The sequence below is a fragment of the Daktulosphaira vitifoliae genome, unplaced genomic scaffold, assembly GCF_025091365.1.
Source record: "Daktulosphaira vitifoliae isolate Bord-2020 unplaced genomic scaffold, ASM2509136v1 Scaffold_1, whole genome shotgun sequence".
In the NCBI taxonomy this organism is placed as follows: Eukaryota; Metazoa; Arthropoda; class Insecta; order Hemiptera; family Phylloxeridae; genus Daktulosphaira; species Daktulosphaira vitifoliae.
This window is the reverse complement of record NW_026099572.1, coordinates 67,008,833-67,026,231: the sequence shown is the minus strand read 5'-3', so window position 1 is coordinate 67,026,231 and position 17,399 is coordinate 67,008,833. Positions and strand designations below refer to the sequence as shown.

At 28.3% G+C, this 17,399-nt stretch overlaps 3 protein-coding genes across 12 annotated transcripts in view; 2 read left to right on the top strand and 1 right to left on the bottom strand.

The window, feature by feature from the left end:
- Nucleotides 1–2,833, top strand: part of LOC126895847 (E3 ubiquitin-protein ligase MIB1-like) — a 39,683-nt gene extending 36,850 nt beyond the window's left edge. For all 5 annotated transcript variants that reach the window (XM_050668123.1, XM_050668121.1, XM_050668122.1 and 2 more), the window contains 2 exons: nt 607–696; nt 2,509–2,833. In XM_050668123.1, the coding sequence (XP_050524080.1) occupies nt 607–696; nt 2,509–2,642 (224 nt within the window). In that variant the 3' untranslated portion in view covers nt 2,643–2,833. The remainder of the gene's footprint in view (nt 1–606; nt 697–2,508) is intronic.
- Nucleotides 2,834–9,549: 6,716 nt separating this feature from the next.
- Nucleotides 9,550–11,049, top strand: LOC126895856 (tax1-binding protein 3 homolog). Its single transcript, XM_050668134.1, has 4 exons — nt 9,550–9,847; nt 9,917–10,045; nt 10,104–10,181; nt 10,241–11,049. Exons 1-4 carry the CDS (start codon nt 9,791–9,793, stop codon nt 10,349–10,351), a joined length of 375 nt encoding a protein of 124 aa, XP_050524091.1. The 5' UTR covers nt 9,550–9,790; the 3' UTR covers nt 10,352–11,049.
- Nucleotides 11,048–17,399, bottom strand: part of LOC126895828 (mutS protein homolog 5-like) — a 36,006-nt gene continuing 29,654 nt past the window's right edge. For all 6 annotated transcript variants that reach the window (XM_050668087.1, XM_050668083.1, XM_050668085.1 and 3 more), the window contains 5 exons: nt 13,712–13,861; nt 13,415–13,645; nt 11,392–11,547; nt 11,240–11,313; nt 11,048–11,169 (listed from right to left, as the gene is read on the bottom strand). In XM_050668087.1, coding sequence (XP_050524044.1) covers nt 11,070–11,169; nt 11,240–11,313; nt 11,392–11,547; nt 13,415–13,645; nt 13,712–13,861 — 711 coding nt within the window. In that variant the 3' untranslated portion in view covers nt 11,048–11,069. The remainder of the gene's footprint in view (nt 11,170–11,239; nt 11,314–11,391; nt 11,548–13,414; nt 13,646–13,711; nt 13,862–17,399) is intronic.

Sequence of the window (17,399 nt, the reverse complement as noted above, 5' to 3'; positions counted from 1 at the left end):
CCCGTTCTCTCTCTGAAGTACTTGTGTCTTGCACTTCGTCTGCACCTCGTACTTCATTATCCTCTCCTAATAACTAAAGTACTTGTGTCTTGCACTTCGTCTGCACCTCGTACTTTGTTATACTCCTTATCTGGTACGCCCAGTATTTGTGTCTTGCACTTCGTCTGCACCTTATACTCGGCTACCCCGTTCTCTCTTTGGAGTACTTGTGTCTTGCACTTCGTCTGCACCTCGTACTTCATTGTCCTCTCCTATACCCCAAGTATTTGTGTCTTGCACTTCGTCTGCACCTCATACTTTGGGCTCCTTTTGCGTACACCTGGTATTTGTGTCTTGCACTTCGTCTGCACCTCATACCTAGATGTTACTCTTATTCTCCCTTCCTATAACAACAGCCTTTCGACACCCACAGCTAACCCGGAGTGTCAGCCGAGCACGGTGACTGCTGTACGACAACACGCACGTGAATACCTAGACAGCAGGCACCACCTCCTCATATTCATCTTCGTACACACAGTTACACATTTACCTGATATCATTTACTCTTTCCTGTGTTACGACAAATGTAAACAGTTTAATTATTAAAAATAATTTACCATTTTATAGGAATGGCGTTAAATTCCGAAATTAATTCACCAATTATACTATCACATTATCAAACTCCGTTTGCTCGTGAGTTTTCTACAGATTCACCAGGTAAATAAAGTATAATTTTAACTAAAAATATTTCCTCACTATGGAAATGTCCGCACATATGTACTATGTTTATAAAAAGTCTGATGATAAATTTATCTCAAAATGACAATAATTGGGGAAAATAATTTTGTCAAGGTAATTGAAGGGTCTAGTGTGAAAATCTATTTATTTATTTTTAAAATAAATCCTGTAAAGATACAGGAAGAAATAATAAGAAATCGTAAAATAAATTTTTGAGGAAATAGTATTGAATGTACCTATGTACCACAAGTAGAATATGATGAAATAGACAAGGAAGAGTTTTGTAGAGAGATGGATAAGGTGATGCAAGGAATATCTTGTAATGAAGATACAATGGTTAGTGAATATATTATTGGACATGTCGATAATGAGAAGAAAATATATGAAGGGTATAGTTTAATCGGAAGAATGAGGCTGGAGAAAGCATATTGAATTTCGCAGTATCGTATGATCTTGCTGTGGTTTTTGAAAGAGGGAAGAACATTATATCACTTATAAGAGTGGGAGTAATAGACCAAAGATTAATTATTTTATGTGGAGGAGAGAGAGTGTAAAGCGAGTACAAGATTGTAAAGTTGTAAAGTTGAGAGTGTAACTAAACAACATAGACTGATAGTAATGGAGTTGTGGTGTAGTGGGAAGTGAGTATATAAAAATAGAAAGAACATAGGAAGAAAATCGAGAATCCGGTAATGATAATTGAAAGGTAAATAAGAAAAAGAGTTTTTTAAGACGGTGTGGAATGTCGAGATAGACATATATGATATATAGAATAGATTTGCTAGTTGTGTAAAGAATATTGCAAAGTAGATTGTTGGTGAAAGTTGAAATAGAATACCAGGAAACAAGGAAATCGGATAGTCAGATGAGGACGTTCAAAATATCAGAATCTGAAAAAGCCGTTAATATTATGTTAGAAGAGCTTTTGTGAAGAAGCCACAAGTGTGCAGTTAGTAAGATGAAGTTTAAAACGTATGGTAAGTTGTATGTGAGCTAGGAACAAAAGAATGTAAAAAAGAACTATAGACTTTTAAAAGTAAGAGAAAAACAGTATAAAGATCACCGTAATATAAGGAAAATAAAACGTGATAATAAGAAGATGCTAACGACCGATGATGACGTAAAAAAAAGGTGGAAAGAGTATTTTGAAAAATGATTGAATGAGAAGTATCCAAGAGAAACATTAGTTAATATCTCGTAGAATAAGAGAATGGTGTATTTAATTAGTATGAAAAATGTATGAGAGACTATGGCATCAATTAATAGAATAAAGCAGTAGGATTCGATGAAGTGCCAGTTTAAGTATGCATAATATTAGGTGGTATTGGCATTAAGTAGTTGAATATTTTTTTAAAATAATATCCTATTAGAAGGGAAAATGCCAAAAGAATCAAGGAATAGTATTGTGGTGACGATATTTAAAGGCAAGGGAGATATACAGGAGTGTGGAAATTATAAAGATATAAAGCTTATGAGCCAATATGAAGATTTAGGAAAAGTTAATAGACAAAAGTATAAGAGTAGAAAAATAAATAGTTGTTTTAGTCATTTCTTAAAAATGGGGCTAATATTTTTATTATATCACACTGTACATTAAGCTGTTAATATTCACTTGCTACATTGCCACATTAACCCCATTTTACTATTCAAATTATAAATAAACATATATTTTGTAAATATATAATAATATGTATAGAGCGGATGTTTAAGTTTTTCATATATACTTGAAGACTAATTATATATACTTTACAATTTATAATTTTAAAATTTTATGATTTTAATTTATTTTAGGTAGTTCATATAGATATATTGGTGATAGATTAGAGAGAACAGAAGATATAGGAGTGTTCGAATATATTCGTGATGAAGAGAATGATATAACTGATGTAGCTGATGGGTTCTCCCTATCCGAGGCTCAAGATTAAACACTAGTAATATAGATTTTGATAATACAAGTGATACTTTCTGATATGGTTAACAAAAGAACTCTTTATACTATAAGTATCATTTTATATTGTTTATCACAACATTCCTTATCCTTGTTCAAAAAATAACTTTTGCTATATGATGTTATAATTATTACTGAAAAATATATTAAAAAAAATTAATTTTTTCACTTGTCTGTAATTTTTAAAAAGTTTGTAATTTTAATTTGAAGAACAAATTATGCGTTTTTTAATACTTTTATTGGTTTGAATCCTAGCCAATTTTCGGTAATTTATTTACAATAAAATACAATTTTACTTTTAATTAGAATTACGTTAATACTTATTACATAATTTTTTTTTTGTTAGTTTGTTATAATAAGAATTTCATGATACTCGAGGCTTGAGATCCATTGCTCATTCTGCCTCCTTTTATATAATGCCTGGTTATACACATTGAGTATAAGTATTCTTATAGTCCATATTATAAGAAATTGAACTCTAATATTTAATTTCTCCCAAATTATAAAAAGGCACAATTTTTTAAAAAAATATCTGTTTTTAAATTAAATATAAATTTAAAAATTTTGTGAAATTTTTTTATTTAAAAAGAAAACAGAGATAATTAATAAAATTAGAATTTTCACTTAATATATATTAAATAAAAATATAAATACATATTCATTTATTAAGTTATATTATATACAGGGTGATTTTTTTATCATAACCCACTCAATTACGTACAGAATAATAATAATTTAAAAAAATTTTTTTATTACTATCTTTAGTTACACATTATTCTTGATTTATTAACTATGTAATACTTTTTAAGATCATCCCTTATGCCTGGTAAGGGTGTCAACTTTGTTTTTTTAAATGGTAACACATATTTTGAATTTAATAAAATGTTTGAGTTTTCAATTCAATAACAAATGTCATTTGAATTTTTAATATAACTTTATTCGTTTATTAGATATAAACATTTAAAGTTTCAATTTTTTGAGTTAATATACAGGTATNACAGAGTGTTCAGTAAGTCAGGAAACGGGTTTCTATTGTTCTCGTTGTTTGTAACAATGAGAACAATAGAAACCTGTTTCCTGACTTCCTGAACACCCTGTATAAATACACTAACTGACAATACAGAATGTATATCTATTGATAGTCATAATTGATAATAAACAATCCGTAACTGTGATAGCAATATCATAAAAAATCAATTAGCTACCTGTATTTGTAATCCCTTGTGTATTATACCAATATATTAACTCAAAAAATTGAAACTTTAAATGTTTATATTTAATAAACAAATAAAGTTATATTAAAAATTCAAATGACATTTGTTATTGAATTGAAAACTCAAACATTTTATTAAATTCAAAATATGTGTTACCATTTAAAAAAACAAAGTTGACACCCTTACCAGGCATAAGGGATGATCTTAAAAAGTATTACATAGTTAATAATTCAAGAATAATGTGTAACTAAAGATAGTAATAAAAAAAATTTTTTAAATTATTATTATTCTGTAAGTAATTGAGTGGGTTATGATAAAAAAATCACCCTGTATATATAAGTTCATAGATCATTATTAGAGCTCAAATTTCAATTTTTGCATTTTTTTAGGAATTATTTAGGTATGCTCACCAAGCATAAATTTCGATTTATGTAATGAAAATTCAAAATTGAAAGTTTTATTTTGCATTTTTAATTTATAAGGGATTTTTGTTTTTTTTTTAAACCATTTTATAGCATAATTAGGTGAATGGGTAAGGGTGACAAATGGTATGCTACTTATCCCGGTACCTATAATCTCGGGTGATGGAATAGACTGTATATTAAGAAACTTCTGGTTACATACACTTCACACCAAAGGGGGGAGAAGCGTTTACACAAAATTGGAGTATGTGAGTAAGCAGGTAACAGTGATAAACTTAGTTACTAAGAATGATAATCAAATGACTCAAATGTAGTTATAACAATTTTTATTAAAACATAAAATAAAGAAAATAAACTTCAATAAATAAACATTGTAATAATTATCAGCAATAGCCTCTTTGACTCAAGAAACAATAATAATAAAAAATAAACTCTATCAATTATTAAGTTACTAATAAATACATAAAAATCTACAATAATGAAGCTCTTTTAAAAATAATAAATACAAATTCAACTTCGCCTGTTTGGCACAACAATGATAAATAACAAACTATTAGTCATTACTTTAAAACTATAAATGAATAAGATTTTGAAATGGAATCATCACTATCATACAGCTTTTATATTGTCTGATATTACCCAATAACTAAATATATACAGAGTGGAACAGATCTAACTGATAACTCATGTAACTTATAATCTAATAATGAAATAATGAAAAAGCACAATCCTAAAATTTGTATCAGAAAATAACAAATATTTGGAAAAAAAATTATTATTAAAAAAAATTCACATCCTGAAGTTGGCTCCCAAAATTAACTGAAATGTAACCATTGATAATATTTTAGTAACCAAATGGGTTTATCATGTACAGTAGGTTGCAGCATCAGTTTTACCTAGGGGTTTTCTTATTAATAATTTTTAATCAGGGATTCGGAACGGAACAAAAATATTGTTCCGGAACGTGAAATTTCGTTCCGTTCCGAGTTTGCTCCGGAACGGAACTCTTCCTAAAAATCGTTCCGGCCATTTGCTCTGGAACGGAACTATTAGTAAAATTTGTTCTGGTCAGTTGAAACATTGGATATAATTGAAATTGTTGGGGAATTAATTATTTAAATTTAAATTATTTTTATTGTCTATTAACAAAATCAGCTACTAAAAGGACGGTTAATCCGTCTAGATGCCCTCGAATAGAATGTATGCTGTCAACTCTTATTCGTGACAAGTTTACTTTCTAATGTTACAAAAAAAACAACTTCCTGCAAATTTCTGATCAATAGATATTTTTATTGTATTTGCATTGTTATTTACGTGTAAAAATTATAGAGTAACTCTATGGTAAAAATGACACGGTAAAATTAAAATTTAAGTTCCATCACTCGTCAATAATAATATTGTTTTTATAAATTCAGAAAAGCGACTGCTAAAATAAATCTTGTTATAGCAATGCAATACGTTAAAATAATTGAATAGGCTGAATATAACGCTCTCCAGTTAAGTCTCTTAAGTACAAAGATCTGAATCCGTAAGAGGCTCATCTCTATATAAAAGATAAAAATTTAATACTAGATTAATATAAAAAAATATAACAATAATTTAAATGTGATTAATAAATATCAGAGGGGTGAAAATAAATAGGAACGTTTCAAAGCATTTTTGCGAAACAATTTGTAGCTAGCATTCTGATCCGGAGCAAATGGTCGGAACGATTTTTACTAATAGTTCCGTTCCGGAGCAAATAGTCGGAACGATTTTTAGGAAAAGTTCCGTTCCGGAACAAATATTGTGACGGAACAAAATTTGCTCCGTTCCGAATCCCTGTTTTTAATGTAATGTAATTGATAGAAATCACTTTATTGCGTAGAGCAATATTACTCTATGCTTTTTTTTGTGTTTTGTTAGAACTCAACGTTTATAAACATAATGTATCTTTGTAAATATAAATGTTGTGGGCTTTTAATGATATAATATTGTAACTCAAAAAAAAAATATCATGTAAATGGTAGGTTTCCATGATTAAAATGATGTATAAAATTAGTTATTTGTTGGTCTTGTATGAGCATGAGAATAATCGAGTTACTATAAAATAATTGAATAATATAATTTTTTCTCGGGATATGAGTACGTGGGTTTATGAGAAGATTTAAAATATAGAAAAACAAAGTGATGTTTATAGATTTATTAATATAATAATAATTTGAAATAGAAATTATTGTGATTAATTATCACATATAAATTATTAACAACGACACTCGTACCAGTAGTTATCTAAGCTTGTGCTAACCCTGAGTCATGTCAAAAAATACCTCGAGTAGTATAGGAACCACAGCTTATTAATTAAATTAAAGCTTATTAATCTTCTGTGAAATATGAATTTACCTTAATTATGTTAGAAGTAAGGTTGAAAAATATACTTAAATTTTCTTCGTGTAATCGTAAATTTGTCGAACCACTTTTTGCACTTGTTGAAAATTTATAAAGTGAAGGAGCAATAGGTCGAGTTGACTGTTTTTATGCCCTTTTATTTAAAATTTAATTTTATTATTATTATTATTATTATTGGTATTTTAAAAATGTCACACAATCTTTTGTCAAACACACTATAAAAAATATTTGCATTGAATATGTAATTTTTATTTTTTGACCCTGGAGATTAATATTTTTATATAATTCCTTTTTATCAGTCAAAAAAGGAAAACATTGTATAATGAATATGTGGCGGTCGAATGTTCTAGAGAGTTCCGCCGCCGCCTCTAGAAGATTCCTCTGACTATTTAAGGGCAAGATCGTCGCTCCAGTCAATCACTTACGCACTCTGTCTTAAACGCGCTTCGTCTCTCGCTGTTATTTGTTAGTTCGTTGTAATATAGTATAGTTGTTATTAAATCGTAAAAGTGTTTATTACTTCTATATATATTACACCTCGCTACAAATATGTGTTGGTGTCACGTTACTATTATTGTAAAATATTATTTTAGTGAAATGCAGATATCGTATCCTCTTCTAGAGATTGATGAATTAATGATTAATATTTATTGCAAAATTGGCAGTCGCCCAAATTACTATTTAAACTCAAATGTCCTGGCCATCTTGATCAGTCGACTCCAGTGCCTTGTTCTATTTTTTTCTAAGAATATTTTGTCCTAACTTGACCTACTTTTTTCAACGATACGTCAAATGACTACAATTCGTATCTAGTTTAAGATATTACACTCAAAAATAAAAAACTATTTACTTAAACAAATTATGAAAATATATCTGATGGGGTATCAGATAACGAGTATCTAATAAGAACGCCTTTCCCTAAAAGCTTTAACATGGATTTCCTTTCTGATCGTAAACTTTACTATATATGGTACACTCCGCAGCAACCAGTCTACATCATGTTCATTATTAACAAATTCCTAGTGATAGTCCTACTAATTATTATAAGGAGAGGGAGTGTAATTCATAAAATTTGACAAGTGAGCATTTTAAATTGCTTTTTTTTTAAGCCAAATTTTAATTAGTTGTCAAAACTTCAAAAAAAAAAAATAGAAATGTATTGAAATTCATTAAATTGCACAACACAAATATTTCTAACACTAGTCTTGGAATAGTGTATACTATGTACTATCGGGTCATTCCATGTGAAATCACCTAACGTGTGTGCTGGTATAGTTCAGAAATTTATGAAATTTATATCATAGACTTCTTAAAGGTCATTGATAACAAAAATAAAATTTTTTTTTTTATTATTATTTTTTACTAGATAGCGCATTTTTAACACGCTTATATTAGTTTCACCTGTATGTATGTATGTATGTTTGTAACTCTCCAAACGCCACGCGTTATCGCATATTCCGTCGTCTAGACTAGACTGTCATAACGCATTCACCCCATCCCACGCCTCGCTCATCACACGCCGGCAATACTATTCCTGTATAAATTTATTATTGGTTATCGTACCCGTACACACGTGCGTGTCATCAATATTATATATATATAAACAAATTTTTATTTTGACTGACCATTATCATCCGAGTGCATACGGCTTACTTATATATTCCTACCGCCGTTTATACCGCAGGTATAACGTTAGTCCGACCCGCCCGCCCACAAAACACGACTGTACCTAATGCATGATACGTTTAAAAAAAAAAACAAAAATCCCTTATAAATTAAAAATGCAAAATAAAACTTTCAATTTTGAATTTTCATTACATAAATCGAATTTTATGCTTGGAGAGCATACCTAAATAATTCCTAAAAAAATGCAAAAATTGAAATTTGAGCTCTAATAATGATCTATGAACTTATATATACAGGGTGATTTTTTTATCATAACCCACTCAATTACTTACAGAATAATAATAATTTAAAAAATTTTTTTTATTACTATCTTTAGTTACACATTATTCTTGATTTATTAACTATGTAATACTTTTTAAGATCATCCCTTATGCCTGGTAAGGGTGTCAACTTTGTTTTTTTAAATGGTAACACATATTTTGAATTTAATAAAATGTTTGAGTTTTCAATTCAATAACAAATGTCATTTGAATTTTTAATATAACTTTATTCGTTTATTAGATATAAACATTTAAAGTTTCAANAATAATAATAATTTAAAAAATTTTTTTTATTACTATCTTTAGTTACACATTATTCTTGATTTATTAACTATGTAATACTTTTTAAGATCATCCCTTATGCCTGGTAAGGGTGTCAACTTTGTTTTTTTAAATGGTAACACATATTTTGAATTTAATAAAATGTTTGGATTTTTAATTCAATAGCAAATGGCATTTGGATTTTTTAGTATAACTTTATTAGTTTATTAGATGTAAACATTTAAAGTTTCAAATTTCTGAGTTAATATACATGTATAATACACAAGGGATTATAAATACAGGTAGCTAATTGGATTTTTATGACATTGCTATCACAGTAACGGATTGTTTATCATCAATTATGATTATCAATAGATATACTCTCTGTATTGTCAGTTAGTGTATTTATAAACTCACAACAGTGTGTCTTACTACAATTGATAATAACAATGCTGTGCACCTGCTAATATCGTAATTATAATAATAATTATGAAATTAAAATTATTGATACTTCAATCCCTTGAATTCTTACAAACAGGCAACTCAATGAACACTGTTATGGTTACTCTCTTATCAGTTTATGGTTAGACGTTGAGTCTCGAGAGCTAACTTCCAGACGTAAAAAATTCCAGGTAATTCGTATAAATAAATTGGAGACATTTTGTATATGTGTCGTATTGGTTTATTTTAGCAATGACAGTATCTCCGACATAATAATGTTGATAAATAATGTTAATGACGTCACTGATAATATTTATCATTTTCAACATGAGTTAATTGACCTGTATTCGACCGCTCCCGTAAAAACTTTTGGAAATGTACTAATACTTGTTTAAAATTTAGACAGTAAACCAATTTTTTTTATTTATTAACAAGAAAAAAATACTAATTACGATGTGCGCTAAAATGGCATTCACTCATCAACCAGGCACTGCCATGGAGTGCCTAAGTGTATGTATTTTTTGATTTATTATTTAATTTTTTTATAAACAAGTAATAATAATAAATATCGATACTTAGATACCTATTACATTAACTAAAGAATCATCAATAGATGATGATGGTCGCGAATTATTAAAATGTGGTTTTAAAATTGGTGGAGGAATTGATCAAGATTTTAGGAAAAGCCCACAAGGATATACAGATAATGTAAGTAAAAGACTAAGTATAAACATAAGATTTTAAAAACAAATATATTTATTTTTAGGGTATATATGTGACTGAAGTTCATGATGGTAGTCCAGCTTCTAAATCTGGTTTAAGAATACATGACAAAATATTGCAGGTAGATATTTTTAATTAAAATATTAGTAAGAATCTTAATTGTGAAATATATTTTTTTAGTGTAATGGTTATGATTTTACTATGGTTACTCACAAAAAAGCTGTAGATTACATAAAAAAACATAAAATTTTAAATTTATTAATTGCTAGAAGAGGCGTCACATCTACGTAATAGTTTAGGTTGCTCCATTGTTTTTTTACATTTTTACACAAAACCAAAGGTTTACGCTTAATTTTGTTATATATCCTATATTACTTTTATTTTTAGCATAACATACATTTTATTTATATATTTTTAAAGAATAGATATTTTACAATTAAATGTTTTATTGATTTCTATATTTATTATTATTGTTAAATTTGTAATTATTGTAACTTACATTACATTCAAATTTAAAAAAATTTAATTTATACAGAGTATTCAGTAAGGAAACAGGTAAATTGTTATAATAAATGAAAATAATAGAAATCCATTTCTTTACTGGATACCTCCTATGTACATATAACATTAATTATAATAGAGTAATACCTTAATTTTTTTAGGAAATTTATTAAAAATGAACTGTAGTTTAAATACATTCCAAATTTTAATTAATATTACTATTGTTTAATAGATTTTATTTTTAAGTGACAAAATTAATTTTATTATTAAGTATATATATATTATAATATGTATATAGAAATAATCTATACATTTTTTAATGTATTAGTGAAAAAATAAAATTATTTATCTTAGATCGTTATTTATCTACTGTAAACATTTTATACAATTAACAATTCTAGAAACAAAAGTTCATTATAAGCTTTAATAAGATAAAAATGTTAAAATTTCATTAATTTAGTAAAAATTAAATTCAACATAATATAGTATATACGTCAATTTTTATTTATCATGGGTATCTTATATCTTCTAAACTGTCTAATATACTGTTAAAAATATCAGGAATACTCTCATTTGTTGTTAGTAAATCCTGAATAAATTTTTTCCTTCTAAAATATATATTTAGAAAAATATGTATATAAAGGTTATTTTTATAAATTTGAAAATTTTAATAGTTACTTTAATATTAATTGATATCTAGAGTTTTCACTCATAGGTGGAATAATATTATTACTTCCATTATTCTGAAGTATCTGAAAATATTTTAGAATGCTTTTGTTATAAAATTTTTGGTATGTACAATAAGTTTATTGATTAAATATTACACATACTCGAGAAGCCCGGTTAATTATGCCATTGGGTAACCCATTGAAAACAGCTACTTTATGCGCCATACTAGTTGTATGATATTCGTTGACTAAGTTTTCCTCTATCTTATACGAGTACTCAATTTTATCATTTACTATGGTACTATTCATTGTAAAATACTATGAAATATAAATTTAATTATGCTATAAACATTTATTTTTAAAATTTTTTTACTTTATAAAAACAAAATTTGCTTAAACCAAATTAAAAAAAAAATAATTACGAGGTCTAACTTAATCACTCCTCTTCAAAATATTTCTATAAATAATACATTTAATTTTTTTTAGCAGAAGAGGCTGTGATAAAATTTGGAAGTTACCGTCTTTGAGTCCTTCCAGATTGTGTCTACATGTTAGTAGCATAAATATAAATATATATTTTTTAAAGGATACAATAAGATAATATACATGAATTACTACTGCCAATGAAAAGGATTATAACTACACATTTTTTTTCTATAGTCCTACAATACATTAATATGTATGTTTTTTATATTGAATCAGAAAACATAAAATAAAACTAAAAGTAATAAAGAAAAGCTATATCATTAAAATTATAAATGGTTCTCCTGAACAATTACATTATTTTTTGTTACATCAATGTTGGAGATGGCGATTTAAGAATTTATTCTCGGTACAACTTTTTCATTTAAATAACATCTTATTATATAATAGAACAAGGAAAAAAACGCTTTTCTGGAAAAATTACTTAGCGTGCTCGGATTTTCAAAATTTTTTTTTCAACGAAAGTACTTGGTCACCAGACTCCGGGAAAATTATTGGCTAAGGTCGGAAAATGTTTGCCGCTCGCCTGCGAGCGTTTTAAAATTTCGATCGTTTTCGAGAAAAACGCTCGCTAACGCCAGTGTTTTACGACTTAAGGTTTGAAATTTTCATCAGACCCGCCCAATGACATTCCTGAGATATGATAAAAAAAATCATTTTTTTTTTTTTTTAAGGTAACGCGCGCGCATTGTTTTAATACGCGCAGCATTTCATTTCTGCTCATACGTTTATTATGAACCTTAATTATATGGTGTAATATGTATTATTATTAGGACACTATTTTGCATTTGCACTATATTTCATCAAAGAATATTATATGTTATATGTAAATTTCAAGACGTTATAATTATATAAGTTTGTACTTTCATTTTCAGAACAGTACATTATTAATAATCTTTTTTTTTTCATCTATGATGTATGAGTCTATGAGTTTATCGTTTGAATCTATGATAACTATGCTGTCCAACGTTAAATCGCAGTTACCAATATTTTTATCAAAATTAAATTTTTTACAATGTGCCACGTATAATAACCTGTTGAATTTTTTTTAAATTATTCTATAATATAGACACAATTATTATAATTTGATTATTAATAATTTTTGTGTATTTGGAGATATGGGCCCCCTTGAACCAGCGCTATAAATTTTTTTTTAAGCAACTTCTAATAAATAAGGACCTAATGTCCTTTTTTTCATCATTACTTCAATTTTTAGCAAAAAAATGTCTATAACATGTTTAACAAATTAAAAAATATTACATACCCTCCTAAAATAATTTTTTAATAGGCCTAAAAGGAATACCTCACGTCAACCTTATACCCAATACATTTTACTAAATTCTCTTTTTGAATATTCCCGATTTTAATAATAACATTTTTATATATAGTTTTGTTACACTGATTCTGATGTAATATTTTTTCTGAAAAACACTTATCGTGCCCGGCGTAGTTGGGTACCCCTACCGTAATCAGTGGCCTACTTATGATAACAGCCCGAAGAGGCTTACGCGCCGAAGTCGCGTAAGGCTCAAAGGACTCCGGGTCTGGGGCGGAGCCTAGTTTAATATATTGTAATAGGGACTTGATTTTTTCACTATTCTTTTGGTCATATCAAAAATTATATTCTTAATGAAAAAAACTATTGTAATTTTTAATGAGAACTTCTCAATTATAACTAAAATACTATAGAAATAAAGTATACTTTTATCTTGTTCAGAATTTCAGCTTCTTGTATTAATTGAGGCAACATTATTGGCAACATGTAGAAATGAGTAGAAATAATAATATGAGGCAATAGACATAATGGTTTTTTAACAAAATAAACAACACAAGCTAATAGTATTGAAAGTCCATTTGTGTCAGATGTACCTTTGCCAAATTCATCAAGTACAACCAAAGACTTACAAGTTGATTCATTTAATGCTACTGACATCTATATAAATAATATTTTTTACAAATAAAGAAGTATAAAATAAATTGATATATTATCATTCATTACTTGTTTAAGATCAATCATAAAAGCTGACATTAATGTACTAATTGATTCATTTGATTGAATTCTTGTAAAGATGTGATCCAATACACTAATTGTAACCATTTCAGCTGATACATAACTACCAATATGGCTTAAGTAAGCTATTAAAGCAACCTATAAATAAATAAACATTCATATAATATTTATTTTTTTTTATTTTAAATAATTTTTATTAAAATAAACGTTTATATATATACACCAACTACTCTGAGAAGTTTAACTTAAATTTACGTGATATTATGCTAAAAAAAATAAATACATTTTGTAGACAAAGTTATAGATTACATTTAGAAAAAAAAAAACACTTTTCGTTTTTCGAAAACAGAAAAGCCACGTTATTACTAAAAGATACTACGTTTGATCTAAAGAAATTTCATTACCACTACTCAAATACAAGTACAATAACTAAAATTAAATTTTTATAGGAATAGTGTGCCGTCGTGAGGTTGAGCGAGGCGTGGGGTGGGGTGAATGCGTTATGACAGTTTAGTCTAAACGACGGAATATGCGATAACGCGTAGCGTTTGGAGAGTTACAAACATACATACAGGTGAAACTAATATAAGCGTGTTAAAAAAATCATTATTTTAAAAGAAATTGAATGGCTAGTGTTAAAAGACTCACCCTTGTATACCGAGTGATTATTTTATCATAACTCACTCAATTACTTATAGAGTAATAATAATTTAAACATTTTTTTTTTTTAGTTATTTTTAGTTACGTATTATTCATGATTTATTAACTATGTCATACTTTTTAAGTTCATCCCTCATGCCTAGTAAGGGTGTCAACTTTGCTAATTATCAATTATGACTATCAATAGATATACTTTCTGTATTGTCAGTTAGTGTATTTATAAACTTACAACAATGCATCTTACTACCATTGATAATAACAATATAACTGCGAATATCGATGTCATAAAAAAACTGTATTTGTAATCCTTGTGTATTATACATGTATATTAACTCAAAAATTTGAACTTTAAATGTTTATATCTAATAAACAAATAAAGTTATACTAAAAATTCAAATGCCATTTACTATTAGATTGAAAACTCAAACATTCTATTTAATTCAAAATATGTGTTCCCATTTAAAAAAATAAAGTTGACACCCTTACAAGACATAAGGGATGAACTTAAAAAATATTACATAGTTAATAATTCATGAGTAATGTGTAACTAAACATAACAAAAAAAAATGAAGTTTAAATTATATTTATTCTGCAAGTATCTAAGTGGGTTATGAAAAAATAAATTACTCTATATGTTTTTATTAATAGCTTTCAATATTTCCCTGTGGATAGGAGATAAGAATAACTGTTAAATAAAATCTTATTAGAAGGGAAAATACCAAATGAATGGAGGAATAGTATTGTGGTGCCGATATTTAAAGGTAAAGGAAACATACAGGAGTGTGGAAATTATAGAGGCATAAAGCTTATGAGTCATAGTATGAAAATTTGGGAAAAGGTAATAGATATAAAATAAAAAATGAGACATCGGTATCTAAAAACCAGTTTGGATTTATGCTTGGCAAGTCAACAATGGAGCCAGTATTTTGTGTGAGGCAACTAATAGAAAAGTTTAGGGAAAAGAAGAAAAAACTGTGTATGGTATTTATAGATTTGGAGAAAGCGTATGACAGAGTACCGAGAGAGGTTTTAAAGTGGGCATTAATGAGAAAAGGAGTCCCGAAAAGGTACATTAATATAATAGAAGATATGAATGATGGCACTTGTACCAGGGTAAAAAGCGTAGGAGGAATATCAGAAGGTTTTCGGGTAAGAGTAGGAGTGCACCAAGGTTCTGCTTTAAGCCCTCACTTATTCTCTATAGTGATGGATTAAACTAGTTAAGTTAGAAAGATTAATGGCTTTTAAGTACTGCTTAAAGTAAAGTCTTTGTTTTTTTTCCTTTTTAAACCTATCTACTCTCTTCCACAACATTTCAGAGTACTCGTGTCTTGCACTTCGTCTGCACCTCATACCTAAGTGTTACCCTTATTCTCTTCCTACAACAACAGCCTTTCGACACCCACAGCTAACCCAAAGTGTCAGCCGAGCATGGTGACTGCTGTACGACAACACGCACGTGAATACCTAGACAGCAGGCACCACATCCTCATCTTCGTACACATTTTATTTACACTTTCCCTCTTATTGTGTTACGACAATTCTTTCAAAAAAATAAAAAACAAAAATTATATAGTAGTTGTATGTTCAAATAGCTCTGTATAAACATTTAATAAAAGTTTCATAAAAACTTTTAATGCGACTTGAAATGTTATACATTATCAAATTTTTGGGTCTATTTAAAACTGGTACTTTTAGTCACCTAAGTAGCGTTTTATCTCACTGTGGGCTGGTTAAAGAATTTTTATCATTACGCATTTTTTAGCTCCGATGCGAAGCTTAGAAGGTATTGGTTTTACTATGATGTGTTTTTAACACGCTTATATTAGTTTCACCTGTATGTATATATGTATGTATGTTTGTAACTCTCCAAACGCCACGTGTTATCGCATATTCCGTCGTCTAGACTAGACTGTCATAACGCATTCACCCCTCCTCACGCCTCGCTCAACACACGACGGCACACTATTCCTATAAACATTTATTTTTAACACGCTTATATTAGTTTCACCTGTATGTATGTATGTATGTATGTACGTATGTATGTATGTATGTATGTATGTATGTATGTATGTATGTAACTCTCCAAACGCCACGCGTTATCGCATATTCCGTCGTCTAGACTAGACTGTCATAACGCATTCACCCCTCCCCACGCCTCGCTCACCACACGACGGCACACTATTCCTATAAAAATTTATTTTTCGTTATCGTACCCGTACACGCGTGCTTGTCATCAATATTATATATATATAAACAAATTTTTATTTTGACTGACCAATACCGCCCGCGTCTAATGCGCCTTACGTATATATATTTATATATTCCTACCACCGTTTATACCTCAGGTATAACGTTAGTCCGACCCGCCCGCCCACAAAATACGGTTATACCTAGTGCATGATACGTTTACGTACTTAAGTTGCATTATTTGTATATATATTCTAATTACTATTAAAATTTATATATTAACACGATTTTATCTCTTATATCTTTATATCTCTTTATTCTAATAAAGAGATATAAAGTATTCATTCCGATTACGAGGGATGATTCCCGTATCGTCATTTTTCGTCACTACCTCCATGTTCCGGGAGTGGGTAATTTACGCGCCTGCTGCTTTCCTTGGATGTGGTAGCCGTTTCTCAGACTCCCTCTCCGGAATCGAACCCTCATTTCTCGTTACCCGTTACAACCATAACTACTATCATAACTTGAAACTAAAAAGTAAAAAATAAATATAGTTTAAAAAAACTAAAAAAACACGCTTTTAAAGCACATCGAACTAAAAAGTTAAAAATAATTTTTAAAATAAGCTTAAAACAATAATGAACGAAAAATACTAGTATTATTGTAATAAAAGCGTGGGTGCTTTGTGCCATATTTTTCGTATATTGAGCGCCCGACGCTTTTATCACAATAATACTAGTATTTTTCGTTCATTATTGTTTTAAGCTTATTTTAAAAATTATTTTTAACTTTTTAGTTCGATGTGCTTTAAAAGCGTGTTTTTTTA

Excerpts from the sequence above, each read along its gene's own strand:
- LOC126895856 (XM_050668134.1), top strand. The coding sequence starts at position 9,791 with ATGTGCGCTAAAATGGCATTCACTCATCAACCAGGCACTGCCATGGAG. Across the intron at positions 10,046-10,103 it reads CACAAGGATATACAGATAAT|GGTATATATGTGACTGAAGT; the intron begins GTAAGTAAAAGA and ends ATTTATTTTTAG. Across the intron at positions 10,182-10,240 it reads TACATGACAAAATATTGCAG|TGTAATGGTTATGATTTTAC; the intron begins GTAGATATTTTT and ends ATATTTTTTTAG.